The following is a 14,911-nucleotide window of genomic DNA, read 5'->3' as shown; positions in this document are numbered from 1 at the left end:
GCACCATTTCGCCCCGTTGGGCCATGGAAACGTGTTTGCTTCACAAACACAGCACAGCTGTGGTGTTTGCCAGACACATGTTTGAGCAAAACAACAGAATCTGGCTGGGGGGGCGGCACATGGCTGCGAAGGGAGGGTAGGGCGGGCGGGCGTGGAGGCCTGTGGCCCAGCCCTGTTGCCCCATCACTGAACTGCTCCCGCTGCCACGAGACAAGACACAGGATTCGGAAGTGGGGGCGGAGGCTCAGTGATCGTGGCCCCAGCACTGTCTGTTCCCGGTGCGCCCCAAGGCCCTAGTGCTGGCCTGGGGGGAGCCTGGCCTCTGAGCTTGATCCTTCCTCCCCAAGGGACACTGGCCCCTCTCTGCGGGGCCCCTGCCCTGTCTTCTCAACATGTTCAGGGATGAGGTGTGTTTGTCCTTGTCTGAGTGACAGACAGCATACAAGTCGCGGCTTAGTGCGGGAAGATGGTGTTTAAGTCCTGCTGCGCTGCTCACCTTAAAAACAGCTGTGGCGCACTCCTGCTCTTGGGAAACCCCTTCCTCCATTATTTAGGGGCAGGGTGGTTCTAGGTGGCTTGGTGGCTTGAGGAGACTGCTCCATGTGCCTGCCCCCCTGACCCTGCATCTGGGAGCGGGACAGGATCTGCGTAGACGTGCAGGTCGTCGTCCTGCCTGCATCCCATGGTGCTGTCCCCAGGCAGGTTCCAGACGGACCGAGACACATCTCAGGGGAAACAGGGCAGGTCATTCCTTGGGATGGTGGCCAAGCCTGGGGAGCGCCCCGGGAATCCCTCAGCCCCCTCACCCGGGGACCACCCGGCCACTTGCTTCCTCCCCCACTGTGCAGCAGAGCGCAGAGGCACTTTTCCTGAGGAACTTTCCTGCAAAACCACTCATGAGCCCTGAAAAGCACTGATTCTTAAAGAGGAGGGGACAGAAGCGCACGGGCGGCCCCGGTGAGAGAGCCCTCCCGCGGTCCTTTCCGTGGAGCAGCTTTGCTGCACAGGCCCCCTTGGGGGCAGGGTGGCTGTGAGGCCCCAGGGAGTGAGGGGGCCAGCCAGAGCTGCTCCCTCGAGCGGAGGGCAGGCTCCGAGATGCCCTTCTGTGTTCTCGCAGGGTTCATGCTCATTGGGAGTGACGTGAAGCTGAACAGTCCCTCGTCGCTCATCGGCCAAGCCCTCACAGAGATCCTCCAGCATCCGGAGCGTGCCCGCGACGCCCTGCGAGTGTTGCTGCACCTGGTAAGCCTGTCCACAGCACAAGGAGGGGAGCTGTGGCCTGTCCATATCCCCAGGGGACACGAGCAGGCAGAGGGGACCCACAGGTGGAGCCGGCCTGTTGAGTGGCGGGCACATGTGTCACGGGGATGGATGTGGCCTCCTTGCCAAGGTCCTGGGGCCCACGCTGCCACTGTTTCTGGGCCATGAAGCTTTGGGCAAGTCTCCTGGCTCTCTGAGCTTCAGTTTGCTCCTCTGGAAGCAAGGATAAAACTTCTCATTTTTCCAGGCTATAGTGAGACTTAGAGAACAGGCAAGTAGCTGGCACACGGGAGGGTTCTAGAGGCTGGGAAAGGATATTTTAAAGGCAAATGGCTCTGGCCTTCTCCTAACTTTGGGTTGGAGGAAGAATCCGAAGTTAACCCAGTATGTGGCCAGTCCCAAGCTTGGTGGGGCCGGGGGTGAGGGTACACACGTCCGAAGTTACAAATCCAGCCCAGAGGCAGCGAAAGAAAACGTGTTCCGCCCTTCTACTTTGCTAACCGGGAAGGCAGCCTCTGACACCTGAGAGTTATTAGTCTCGGTGGGGTTCTGCAAGACAGACCCTCCCAGCCCCAGCTGGGGGTCCGCGGGGTGTGGCTGGACAGCCCATGCCGCACCCCGACTCCTTCCAGAGCTGAGGCAAACCGCTGCCCCCTGGAGGCACAGAGGGGCACGCGCATGGCTGTGTCAGAGCTCAAGAGGAAGGACGTGGGGAAGAGTCCTGCACAGGCCCTGGGGCGCGGGCTGGAGGCTCCGGCTGGGCAGTTCAGTTTGGGCGCTGGGTTCCAGGGGGCACGTCCCTGCAGCGGGGCAAACTTCCTGCTCCCTGGGCCTGGGGCTCCATGCGCTCCAGGTGGTAGGTACGTCCTGTCCATCTCTTAGGCTTGGGGTCTGCCTGAAATCAGCATGTGACTGGGCAGGAATGATGTCACCTGAGAAGCCCGGGCAGCTCTCAGGCCACACCTGATGTGGCCCCTGCCACGTGCTCTGGGGTAGCTGTGCTCACGCACTTTGAGAATCTGTGGAGACTCTCTTAACTGATTTTAACCTGTGTCTGGAAACTGCATAGAGCAATTCAGCTGCTCAGTATTCGGACCTGTTCTGGTCCCTGTCAACCCAGAGTTCCCTCCTTCCTGGCTGGAGCTCCCAGGCTGCTTTTCTTAGAAAAGAGCAGGCCGCAGGGCAAGAGCCAGGCCTCTCGAGCCCCTCAGGCACATTTAAAGGTTGTCACTTCTTTCTTGGCTTCATTTCTCGGGGCAAGTACAGGGGCCCTGGGCTTTACCTTGCCTTTACCTCCTTCTGACTAACTGTGGGACCCCTTGACCCTGGGCAGTGTGTCTCGGAGGAGCTGCAGCCCCGATGGCAAGCCCCCTGGCTGGTCGTCCTGCCCAGGACCACTCGTTTTCTCCTGCCGGGAGGTCAGCCCCCTGCATCCCAGGGTTATACTGTAAGAAAAGTCTCAGGTGACACCTTGGAAGACTCTTCTGCCTCTCTAGTGATGAGAGATGTCCCCCAGGGCGCGCAGTCTCACAGGTCAACCTGAGATTTCTCCTGGAGAGAGAAATGGGGAAGGCCCGAGGCTGCCGGAGTGGGCTCGCTGGGGGGAGCGGACTTACCAGTTTCTTGGACAAATTCAGCCCGCAGGTGCCAGGCATGGGTTTAGGCCCTGGCAGGTGGGAGAGGTACCTGAGGTGGAGGGGGAGGCCTACGTTCCAGAGGCCACTGCTGTGGGACGGAGCGTGCGTCAGAGGCCCGGGGAAGAAGGGCATGGCCAGCCACAGCCCTGGGACGGGTACTGCTTGGTGTATGGGAGGGCTGCGGGCTGTGAAGGGCTTCTGGAGGGCCTGGAGTTAATCCTAGTGATGGGGAACCATCCCATGGTTTGGGGCAGGCCCTGGCCTGAGAGTGGGTTTTAGTGTCTGAGGAGGAGAGCCTGGGGCGGGAGGAGTGGGCCAGGAAAGGGACAGAACTCCTCTGAGTCTCCCAGACTCGCTGGCGCTGGGACAGGGACAGCCTTTCCCTTCGCCCCCTCCCTCACAAGCTGGGCCGTTGCTACTGGGCCGTGGTCCTGAGGCCGGGGCGCCCGGGTGGCAGGAGGCAGCCCCGGCTTCACACCCGAGGTGTTGCCTGTCTGCGGAACCGCCGGCAGAGACGCCGGTGACCGCAGTGGCGCTCCACCGCCCCTTCCCCTGCAGGTGGAGAAGTCCCTGCAGCGCATTCAGAACGGGCAGCGCAACGCCATGTACACGTCCCAGCAGAGCGTGGAGAACAAAGTGGGCGGCATCCCCGGCTGGCAGGCCCTGCTCACTGCCGTGGGCTTCCGGCTGGACCCCCCGGCCAGCGGCCTGCCGGCAGCCGTCTTCTTCCCAACCTCCGACCCCGGTGACCGGCTCCAGCAGTGCAGCAGCACCATCCAGTCCCTGCTGGGTGAGCGCCGGGCGGGGCCGGGCTGCCGCATGGGCATGGTGGTTGGTGGCGGGGAGGCCAGATCTCACAGTGGGAAAGGAGCAAGGAGTGGCAGACACAGAGCTCTCCTGACCTGGAGGCGATCCGGGAAGCAGGGCGCGGGCCCCACTCTGCCTCCTCCGGGGCTGGCACGGACGCGCTCTGGGCACACAGCAGCTGCCTTGGTGTCTCATTGGCAGCTCCGGGTGTGCCAGAGCCGGGGGGCGGGGGGGGCGAATCTGGGCTCAGGCAGGCTGCGGGTGCTGCCGGCTGCTTTCTGGGCCTCGCTCCGGGCAGGGGTCCTGGGATGTGACCACACACCTCAAGGACGGGCCTTTCTCTGGGACCCTTGTCTTCATTCTCCATTCTTCATTCTCCATTCGCCTGGCTGTCCCCAGCTTCTGGAAATGCCCCCGATGTGGAGTGTCTCAGGCTCTTTGCTTGGGGAGGCAGCAGGGCTGTGGGTGCAGGTGCCCCTTTGGGTGACAGCGCCTTCTTCTTGGTTTAGGTCTGCCCAACCCTGCACTCCAAGCCCTCTGCAAGCTCATCACCGCCTCGGAGACGGGCGAGCAGCTCGTCAGCCGGGTGAGTTGGGCCGGCGCGGCTGAGCCCGGGCCCGGGTGCCAGGGTGAGCTGGGCCTACACAGGAATCTGTAATTGCCATGGTCTGGTTGCCTTTTTCAACCCCTGTGACTAGATGGGAAAGACGAGGGCTGGGGGCGAAAGAACCCCCACAGGCACACACACGTCCAGGGGACACTGGGTTCAGGGCACTGGGTTCGGAGAGCAGTAGGGCCTCCTGAGGCCCCTGTCACTTGCAGTGTCGGGGCATTTCCTGAACTCTATATTCTGCGGCTGCCTGCACCTCGTCGTCCCCCGCCCACTTTTTCTGCTGACTGACAAGTGTCACAGCTACACTCCCTCAGCCGGCAGGTGTGGGGCCAACCTACCAGATCCCCTGCAGGGTCCCTGATGCTTATGCCCAGATCAGGGGATGAACCCCACCTGAAACTGAGTAGCCACCGAGGGAGGCACAGCAGTGAACACAAGGTCAGCTCTAACGCAAGCTACCGCTTAGCAGGTTCTACACATGGACTTTCTTTCAGGGGAATGGAGGTCTTATTCAGGAATCAGGAGGATTCGAACTCTCAGCCTCACGTAGGCCTTTCCCAGCTTGGCCTCGGAGCTCCCGATCTTCCTACCAGCCAGTGAGGGTCTGAAACAAGGGGAAGGAGGGACACAGTGAACCCGGGGGTGACTGCTGTGTGGGGGAGGGTTTCTGGCTGGAATAGCAGCCCTGAAGGTCACGGAGCAATTCTCTCTGGTCGTCTCATAGTGTAAGAACTTGAAAAAAAATGACATACCTCATTATTATTGATCAGATTTTATTGTAAATGGAACAAAGCTGCTCTGTCTGGGATTAGCCTCTGAAAATCCAAGAGTGGTGCCTGGAGCCTCCCACCTACCCAGGGTGGTTTCCAGCCCGGATTTGGAGCCCAGCCCAATGACATGCCCCTTCTTGAGTTCCTGCTCATTTGGCAATGAGCGTGTTCCATCTCCTTGTTGAAGAGAATCAGGAAGGCACTTCTAGAACATGGCATATCAAGACATCCTGAGCCCAAGAGGGCTGGAAGCCTGGGCTCTGGCGACAGAGGATGTTAGAGTTACCTTTGCAGGGCAAGGCGGAGTCCAGAAAGCCAGCTGCTTAACTTCTTGCGTTTGGTGGCATCACGGGGACTTTCTGCCGACTCTTCCAGCGGGTCGCGGGCAGATGTCTGGCTTCCCCCAGGGGCCGGCCTGTGGTGGGCTATTTCTCGAGTCACTCCGGAACCATGGCCCTTGGCGTCTAGAGCGGCCTCTCCATGCCCTCTGTGTCCCCTCCCCACTCGAGCCCTGCCTGCCCTGCTCCTCTCCTGGCAAGGAAGGGAGGGCCTGGCTGCCCCTGCCCGCGTCTGGCCTGGTGTGGCTGTTTGTTCTCCTGTGTGTCCCTGCTGACTCTTGCTCCTCTCCCCTCCCGGTCGGAGCCACCGCGGACCTGCTGTGGCGCTTCCTAAAGCAGTGATCAGCTCGTGGCATAACAACCTGTGCTTGAGTCTAAACTCTCTTCTCTCTCTCTTTCTCTTCTTATAATCTGCTGGCCGAAGGCTGTTAAAAATATGGTGGGAATGGTGAGTACGACTTTAAGTAGCAACTGTTGTCAGGTGAGCCCCTCAACCTGCCCAGCCCCTGCGTCCCCTGCACCTGCTCTGAGCCCGGGCGCATGTGCTGTCACTCAGAGCTGTGTGCACGTGCCCCACATGCTCCGGGCCGCGGTGACCCCTTCCTCTGCTCTGGCTCCCCCTTTCCTGCTGCACCCTTCTCGTGTTCTCAATTGGACCTCTCACGTTCCACCAGAACAGCAGGGGCAGAAGCGACTTTGAGCGAGTGACACTGTGAAGCCACCACACAGGGCCCCAGAGTAGACCGGGGGTCCCGGAGTGCCCCAGGCCCTCGAAGGGGGTGTGCGGGCTCCTCCCTGAGCGCTGCGGCTCTGGGACGGGATGCTGGGCTCTTCTTCGCCATGTAACTCAAGAGCATCAGGGGAGCTTAAATAGAGAAAAAGAGATGGAGACGACCGGTCCTACACCCCACCCCTCCTCTGGTCCCTGAGCCCTGCCTCCCGGGTGCGCCAGGGAAGAGGCGAGGCCACCCCCGCCCTGTGACACCCCCTCATCCCCAGCCTCCAGAGAGGAGACAGGACAGCAGGCCTGAGGCACCGTTTAACAGGAATTTGCAATGCGATGCACATTAAGGTCACCAGGGAGGATGGTAGCAGGTGACACAGGAGTAACGCGGGGACACATCCTAGGCGGGCCGGAGGGAAGGCGGCGCTGGGAAGGCGGCGCGCTCACACTCGTCTCCTCGCTCAGCTCCACCAGGTGCTGGTTCAGCTGCAGGCCGGCGAGAAGGAGCAGGACTTCGCCTCGGCCCCCATCCAGGTCTCCATCAGCGTGCAGCTGTGGCGCCTCCCCGGCTGCCACGAGTTCCTGGCGGCTCTAGGTAGGCCAGAGCGTCCTACCCTGCCTCCTGCAGTTCCCTTTTGAAATCGCCATCTCTCCGCCTTTCTGTGGGGTGAAGCTGGCAGAGTCTCGGGGCCTCGGTGTTTTCTTACGCATATGCCACCCCACAGACGGCGGCCTCGGCGATCCCAGCCCTTGAGCACACTTGGCAAACGCCCTCCTGCCTTGTCCCAGCGCCCGACATTTTGGTTTCAGCGCTCTTGTCCTCGCCTTGATAGAAAGCTGCTAGACGTCAGCACCGTTGGGAGTCAAGCCATGATTAAAAGCTAAAGAAAACAAAGTCATAAAATAACGGTTTCAAGGTCGGTCTCTACTGTGCCATTGAAACCAGGTCGGATTTGATGCCAGGGACCTAGAACCACCAGCACCAGGATCCGTGTTCATCTGCGACACTTACTTTTCCTTTTTGGACAATGTAACACGGCTGAGGCAGCTCCTGCCAAAACTGCTGCTTTAATAGATGCATTTTTGATAAAATACCACACAAGAGGCTGTGAGCTGCTCTCCCGTCCCACTTAAGTGCTGGTGAGATTCCCGGGTCACTTCCAGTCACTTCCCAAGCTTTCCTCTGAGCACCTGGGATGTGTCGGGTAGTGTGCCAGGACGGGGGACAAGCCCTCAGAGTTTTCATTCTAGTGGGGAAGAGGAGCAGACCTAGCAAACACTTAATCCAAGCGGAGGGAGCCCCTCAGGTGCCGGGGCAGCGTCCCAGACAGGAGCACCGGCGTCCCCGTGATTGCAGGCGGGGCGGAAGGCAGGGAGCCGGGGCAGACCTGGAGAGCGTGAGGGGGTCATCAGGAGGAAACTCCAGGACGAGGGAAGAGCCAGTGGTGAGCACAAGTGTCAGGCCCACATGCTGGTGCAGGGCACGGCGGGGACAGATGAGGCAGAGGCGGGGCAAATCCTGTGGGCCGTGACCTTTGGTTCTTAACCTCAGGGAGTGAGGACTCTTTGGAGGATGACACAGCCTAAATCCATAGTGACGGGGACCAGCCACCATCTTACATGGCAGGCCAGCCAGTCCCTCACAAGCAGTTTTTCTTCTCATGAAATCTGGATTTCACAGCATTAGGCCTTTCTTTTAACCCATTTTGCAGAGCCTTTTCCCAGCCCAAGTCCGCTTAGGGCTGGCTTCAGTTGCCTTTGATGGGGGAACCCCCAGCCCCCACAGTCACTCTGAATCCCTCTAAGTAGATGTTCTCCCACCCTTTGGGATCTGTGCTGTGTGCTGCTTTCTGCGGGCTTAATGCAGTCTTCTTGCCATGCACATAGTACATTTATATCTAGATAAAGGTGGACAGTAGCAACTGGACCAAGAGCGAGAAAGGCCAGGTCCACGCCCGGCAGGGATCTCATCCCTTCCAGGACGGGCTGTAGGCCTGGCGTTGGGACAGTGACACAGAGCACAGGTGAGGGAAGACGGAGCCGAGGGCTTTTTTATTAAAGGAAAAGCGGTCTTCCCCGGGCAGGGCCCCCCCCTCCCCTCGGTGTGGGGGTGACAGAGGCAGGCCCCCTTGCCTGCAAACTGAGTATTTCCAGGTGTGTCACTGGCTCTTCTTGGTGTTGGGACAGTGGGTTATTTTCATCGATGGCCTCTACTTCTCTGGGTTTTCCAAACCACCGATACTCAAGGGATGAGTCAGTGCGCACATAGTTATCCTTGAATCCGTGGCCTGAGACCCGGGGGAGGAAAAGTCTCTGCAGGCCCAGCATTCGGAGAAGGGGCTCCCTCACTCCCGCACGCTCTGAGGCTCCTCTTTCCAGCCCTCAGTCGGCACCAGCGCACCCGGCCCAGGGCCGGCGGTTATTACCTCCGTGCTGCTGGAGCAGTAACGAAGTCCGTCATCCCGGTAAAGGAGAGATCTCTAACTAAAACCTTTATATTAATTAGTCATTTGTATTTAAATGCTGGATTCTCCGAGACCTTCCTGTTGGTTCAGGGAGTGATTCTGTTTGAGGGGAAAATACCCCACAGCAACCAGAAGGCTGAAGTAGGTCATCGAGTGAACAAACTCAGAGGAACGACAGTGTCAGGCTGATCTCGGAATCCCGGCCTGGGACTAAAAAGACCCATTTCTCCGTTGGGGACTACTGTGTCAGGAACCGCACAGCATGCAGAACACGGCGGCCTTGTGTGTCACAGACCCGGTCACCGGAGCGCACACCATAGGAGGGAGGGGGCCCTGTCCCCCGGCAGTCAGCACCAAGCGCTTCCACGGTTCCGGCCGAGCTCAGTGACCCGCCGAGTGGGCGGAGCCACATGTGCAGGGCTGAGGGCTCCCCCGCCCCGCCCCGCCCCAGCCGTACATTGGTCTGCGGACAGAGCCCTTGGCCCTGGCGTCTGTGCTGGGCTTCTTCCGCCTGTGCTCTTCCCAGGGAGCTGGGGCCCGCGCCTGCGGGGTCTCCGAAGTCTCAGTGCCGCGGCAGCTGGGGAGCCGGCCTCCTGCCCGGAGGCTCCTACCCTCTGCTGTGCCCGCGCAGAGTCTCAGGGGAACTGTTAGTGTCAGGGCGGCCCCCTGGGCTTTAGCAGAACGGGGTGCGGTCCCCGCAGGGCGGATTCTCCCTTGTCAGAGCCGGCTGGTTTCAAAGCCCTCGGTGGCACACGCACAGGTCTGGGTCCTTGAGAAGCGCCCACCTTCCCAGGCAGCACCTTTACATATCGGCCGCTGTGCGGAGTGGAGTGGCCCAGTGTGGTCCTCCTTAAAGTCTTCTTCCAGTGGACTGTTCTGGGAAAGGACGGAGAGAGCAGCTCATACTCCCCAGCCCTACGAGCTGGGACCGGCGCTGCGGAGAACGGAGCTCAGGGCCGGAGAGCAGCGGCTGCTCCGGGAAGGGGCAGGAGGGAGCCGGGCCTCGCGGGTATCGGGGCGAGGGTGTGCGCAGCTCCCAGGCCCAGGGCAGCCCAGGCCGGGCGCTGGCCGAGGGGCCTGCGGGGATTCCGGGGACATGGGGCTGTGGCTCTCCTCCTCTCGGGGACACGGAAGCAGAGACTCATGGTCTTCGTTCCTCTAGGGTTCGATCTCTGTGAAGTGGGTCAGGAGGAAGTCATCCTGAAAACCGGGAAACAAGCCAATCGGCGAACCATGCACTTTGCCCTGCAGTCCCTGCTCGCGCTCTTCGGTAAGTGGCCTCCCCGCGCCCCGCCACGCGCCCCGGGGACCAGCCTGGCTGCATTTGGGGAAGGGGGAGAAAAGCGGAGAAGTCCTTTGTGTGGATGTGGTCAGGACAGGGAGGAGCAGTGAGCAAAGCCCCGCTCTCACGAGCTTAGCCAACACGTGCGGTATAGAGTCGGGAGCTGCCAAGGCCTGTGAAGATGCGCGCGGGGGGCGGGGGGGGGGCAGGGGGGGCAGCGGGGTGCGAATGAGGGAGGAGCGGTGCCCCGGGGCTTAGGCCACAGGTAGTTTTCAGGGCGCAGGGGACACGGCCACCTCATTGCACTTCTCGGAGGGCCGAGCCGGCTGCCACGTGGAGACAGACCCGTGGCCGCGGTTCAAAGGCAGAACTAACGGATCAGCTGAAGGATGTCGGTCAGACATAAAGTTGGGGGGTGGGGTCAAAGGTGATACCTTGTTTTTGGGAACAAAGGCCAGAATGGGACTGCCTTTTGCTGAGACCTTGAAAGTGGCAGGAGGAGGGGGGTTTGAGTTCCCTCTTGAACATGTTCCATTTTGAAATCTCCATTAGACAAGCCGCCCTGACAGCTGGGTACCTGAGGCCCAAGTTCAGGGAGAGGCCAGCTCGGGGGCAGAGAAGGGCCTGCAGGCCCCGCAGGGGAGGGCGGCGTGGGGTATGCAGTGGGCCTCACAGGTCCCAGGGATGGGGGGCCCGGAAAGGAGTGGTCAGCGAGGGCAGTGGGGACCGACTGCACAACTGAGCAGTGAACGCTGGGTTTGGCAGCACAGACGCCCCTGGTGACCTTTACGAGAACTGGGGAGGACACAGACTCGAGTGGAGTGTTTAAGAGAAGGTGGGAGGAAAGGCCATGCGGACAGTGAACGTAAATGCCCCTGAGGAGCTGCTGAAGCATGGAGGGTGGTTTAGGGTTTAGGATGGGGGTCCCCACAGACTGCCCGCCTGACCCCAGAGGCCCAGGCCGACGTGGGGTCCTGGGAGATGGGAGCATGGTGGAGGCGGTACGGAAGGGGGCTGGGGCCGGCTGGGCCTGGCGCTCTCCGAGTGTTCTTGGCTCAGAGTTAAGTTTACTGTCTGCAACGGGACCGTGTGCTTCGGGAGCAGGACATAAATTCTGATCGCGCGAGAGCAGCACCCGCACGGTTCCCTGCGAGCTTCTCTGCACGTGAGGATGCTTGCGATTTTGAGAGTAAACCACAGGGAGTTCTAACTGCCCTCTGGGCACCTGTGTTTTGTCTTAGATTCTACTGAGCTGCCCAAGCGCCTCAGCCTTGATAGCTCGTCCTCCCTGGAGTCTCTGGCCTCGGCCCAGTCAGTCTCCAACGCCCTGCCCTTGAGCTACCAGCATCCCCCCTTCTCCCCCACCGGCGCGGACAGCATCGCCTCCGACGCCATCTCTGTGTACAGTCTGAGCTCCATCGCCTCCTCCATGAGCTTCGTCTCCAAGCCCGAGGCTGGGTCGGAAGCGGGGGGTCCCCGCGGCCGGCAGGACTACGACCGCTCCAAGAACGCCTACCCACAGCGATGCACCCTGCCACGGGGCCAGCTGTCCCCCCAGACCCGCCCTGCCGGCAGCAAAGAAGAAGAAGAATACGAGGGCTTTTCCATCATCAGCACGGAGCCCTTGGCGGCCTACCAGGAAACCAGAAAGACGCGCTTCTCACCAGATCACAAACAGTGCCACGTGGGGCCAGCCGGAGGCGTGAAAGTTTCCGTAAGCTCCAAGGGGAGCGTCAGCACACCCAATTCTCCAGTTAAAATGACTCTGATTCCCAGCCCAAACTCCCCCTTCCAAAAGGTGGGAAAGCTGGCCAGTTCCGACACGGGAGAATCCGACCAGTCTAGCACAGAAACGGACAGCACCGTGAAATCCCAAGAAGAAAGCAACCCAAAGCTTGATCCGCAGGAGTTGGCGCAGAAAATTCTAGAGGAGACACAGAGTCATCTCATCGCGGTGGAGCGTCTGCAGAGGGGCGGCGGCCAGGCCAGCAAGAGCAGCAGCCCCGAGGAGGGCCTCGCGGCGCCCAACGGCGCGGCTGTCTTCCGAGCGTCGGAAACCAGCGCGTTCAGCAGGCCGGCCCTCTCCCACCCCAAGAGCCAGCCGTCGCCGGTCCCCGTGAAACCAAAGCCCCCCGCCAGGAGCTCGTCCCTCCCCAAGGTGAGTTCAGGATACAGCAGCCCCACGGCCTCCGAGGCGTCCGTCAAGGGCGGCCTGAGCCAGCACAGCGGCCGCCCGTCGCCCGGCTCCGACTCCCAGACTTCTCTCCCCGACCAGCCGCTCTTCAAACTGAAGTACCCCAGCTCTCCGTACAGCGCCCACATCTCCAAGTCCCCCCGGAACGCGTCCCCGAGCTCGGGCCACCAGTCTCCGGCCGGGAGCGCGCCGTCCCCAGCGCTCTCCTACTCCTCGGCCGGCTCGGCGCGCTCCAGCCCCGCCGACGCCCCCGACGTGGACAGGCTGAAGATGGCGGCCATCGACGAGAAGGTGCAGGCCGTCCACAATCTCAAGATGTTCTGGCAGAGCGCGCCCCAGCATCCCACGGGACCCGTGAAACTATTCCGGGGCGCCCCCGGCACGATGACTTCCAAGAGGGACGTGCTCAGCCTGCTCAACCTGTCCCCGCGGCACAAGAAGGAGGAGGAAGGCGTGGACAAGCTGGAGCTGAAGGAGCTGTCCCTGCAGCCGCCCGGAGAAGCGCCCCAGAAGGCCCCTCCGAACGGCCACTGGCGCACGGAGACCGCGGCGCTGGGCGCGCTGCCCCCGCCCGCCGGGCCCCCGGCGCCCGCCCGCCCGCTCAGACTGCCTTCTGGAAACGGCTACAAGTTTCTGTCCCCGGGAAGATTCTTTCCTTCCTCCAAATGCTGAAGCTTCTTCTGTACCCGCGGACTCAGGGTGCAGCAGCTGCGGGGGCCCTCCCCCTCGGGTGAGCGCGGTCACCCCACGCAACCGCCGCCACCTCACGCTGGGCGCGCCCTCGGGGTGCGGGCCCCACGCGCAGGGCCGCGGGCGACTCTGGGCCCCGCTCACCGGGAGCCGGGTCTCCTGTGGGGTTGGCACGGGAGGCCCAGGCAGTTTCCTACCCACTTCACCCGATGTTTACCTTGAACTCCCTGCTTCTCATCTTTGATGTGATTCTTCAACAGGATTTTTGTACGCAAACGGTCATGGTTCTGGGGTGGGGAGAGGAAAGGGAGCACATATTTTGCTAAGAGGTAGATACGCAGTACCTTTTATACACAGAAATACAAATAGAGCTTTTTTTCTTAAGGCTTTCAGGTGCTCGTTGGGGGTGGGATATATAAAATCTAAGTCGAATTCTACATGAAAGTGTGATATTAGCCAAAAACAGTGGTTTTTAAAATGCCAATGATGTGTCATGAAACTGTAGCATCCCCTGATCCGGGCCCCATCACAGTAGCAATGCAATAACTCACGTTTCCGCAGCGCTTCCTTCCTCAGCCCGGCTCTGCTCCGGCGAGCTCTGAGACGTCCATGGGGCCCCACTGTCAGCCAAACTTGAATTTTCTTAAAAATTTTATGTAACTTTTCTCCAGGCATTTTAGAACTATGCAATTGCGATTTAAAATGCAACTTTGTGCTTTTAAAACATTATTGACCTTTTTTGTACGTGGATAAACAACTCGGTTTTATTATCAATAGTACTTTGCATTTATAGCTATTATTTTTAAAAGCTCAAATTTTTTAAAATGTCCAATTTTGAATAGTCATCAATAAGTAACTGTCAAGTTTGGGGGGGAAAGGTTGAAATAGTCAGTTTCCTAGTAAACATAAAAAAACACAAAACAAAAAAAAACCCCAAAACTTCCACAGCTAACTCGACTTAACCAGAATGGAACTTCCAGCTCCCATCCCTCAGCAGCTGCTTCATTTTATTCTCTTCTCCCAACTCTAGGCCTCGAACACCTCTCTCCTCTAAGTCTGCCCCAGCTCCCATGCTCCGGCACCCCACATCTGCTAGCAGCCGGGCACCCTCCCCTTAGCCGGGACCAGCCCCCTCCCTTCCCACAGTACGTTCACGTTCACGTCCACGGCCTGGAAGCAGGGGGCTCTTACGGGAGGAGGGGGATGCCGTCCGAGTTACGGCTGAGCAAGGAAACATGTGTCCTGGACAAACGGGCGGACGGTCCTCCGGCTGTGACAGTACAGGGAAGTTGAAGCCGGCTGAGACGAGCGGTAGTCTGGGTGGGGGGGCCAGTGAGCATTAACTTATAAAGAAATGAAATGCTAAAAGTCCTATTAGTACTAATTTTAGTGGGAGAATTTAAACTCTTTTTACATAATTCTGAAACGAAAACCTGACCACTCTCCCCACGAGGCGGTGTCCCACACCACATGGAGTAGACAGGCAAGGCCTGGCAGGAGACCTCCAAGGAGAGATTTTAACCTTGGGTAGGATCTCACTTTCTAAACATACCATTCCTCTGTGTACCCTGAAAAGAGGAAAGAATATTTACTCAGCTATGTCACAGCGGTCTTTGCCTTTACCCCGTAGCCATGTTGGCAAAAGACACTAAGGATGTCCCGTTCTAGCCCTGACCCCAACACTGGAAGACAAATCCTTTATAAAGAAGCAAGTACTTGTGTGCAGTAGGGAACAAATAAACGGTAATAAAGTACCAGAGTAGCCAGTGGAAGCAAGTTTATAGCACTGTGCATTTAGATAGCAAAATCAGGTCCTCCGCAACAAAAACGAAACCTCAGTCAGTTTCTGAACCCGCGTAGATAGTTGGGCTGTTCCTTTCTCAGCCTCTTTCCCAAGTGCCAAGGAGCCCTGGAGGACAGGCCTAGGGTCTGTGCCCCCTGTGAGCGCACCGGTTTGCCCACCTCTGCGCACCCTCCGCCCCCCCTGACTACTTCCCATGGTTACCAAGCCAGCGAGGAGGACTCGTGGACCCCAACCTGTTTTTAGTCCTAACTATGTTGTTGTTTTAGGTTTCATGTTGGAAAACCAACTGGTGTGATTTTTTTTTTTTTTTTTGGTCCTAGATAGAAG

The 14,911-nt window shown here is 59.5% G+C and overlaps 1 protein-coding gene across 5 annotated transcripts in view; it reads left to right on the top strand.

The window, feature by feature from the left end:
* Window positions 1-13,929, top strand: part of TTC28 (tetratricopeptide repeat domain 28) — a 621,084-nt gene extending 607,155 nt beyond the window's left edge. For 4 of the 5 annotated variants that reach the window (XM_032883285.1, XM_032883287.1, XM_032883288.1 and 1 more), the window contains 7 exons: window positions 1,118-1,242; window positions 3,456-3,687; window positions 4,214-4,290; window positions 5,850-5,873; window positions 6,615-6,744; window positions 9,777-9,884; window positions 11,138-13,929. In XM_032883285.1, coding sequence (XP_032739176.1) covers window positions 1,118-1,242; window positions 3,456-3,687; window positions 4,214-4,290; window positions 5,850-5,873; window positions 6,615-6,744; window positions 9,777-9,884; window positions 11,138-12,762 — 2,321 coding nt within the window. In that variant the 3' untranslated portion in view covers window positions 12,763-13,929. The remainder of the gene's footprint in view (window positions 1-1,117; window positions 1,243-3,455; window positions 3,688-4,213; window positions 4,291-5,849; window positions 5,874-6,614; window positions 6,745-9,776; window positions 9,885-11,137) is intronic. The other variant, XM_032883286.1, reaches the window with a different exon arrangement.
* The last annotated feature ends 982 nt before the right edge of the window (window positions 13,930-14,911 follow it).

The sequence above is a fragment of the Lontra canadensis genome, unplaced genomic scaffold (assembly GCF_010015895.1).
Source record: "Lontra canadensis isolate GAN:19392208 unplaced genomic scaffold, GSC_riverotter_1.0 scaffold87, whole genome shotgun sequence".
Classification (NCBI taxonomy): domain Eukaryota; kingdom Metazoa; phylum Chordata; class Mammalia; order Carnivora; family Mustelidae; genus Lontra; species Lontra canadensis.
This window is presented reverse-complemented; position numbering and strand designations above follow the sequence as displayed.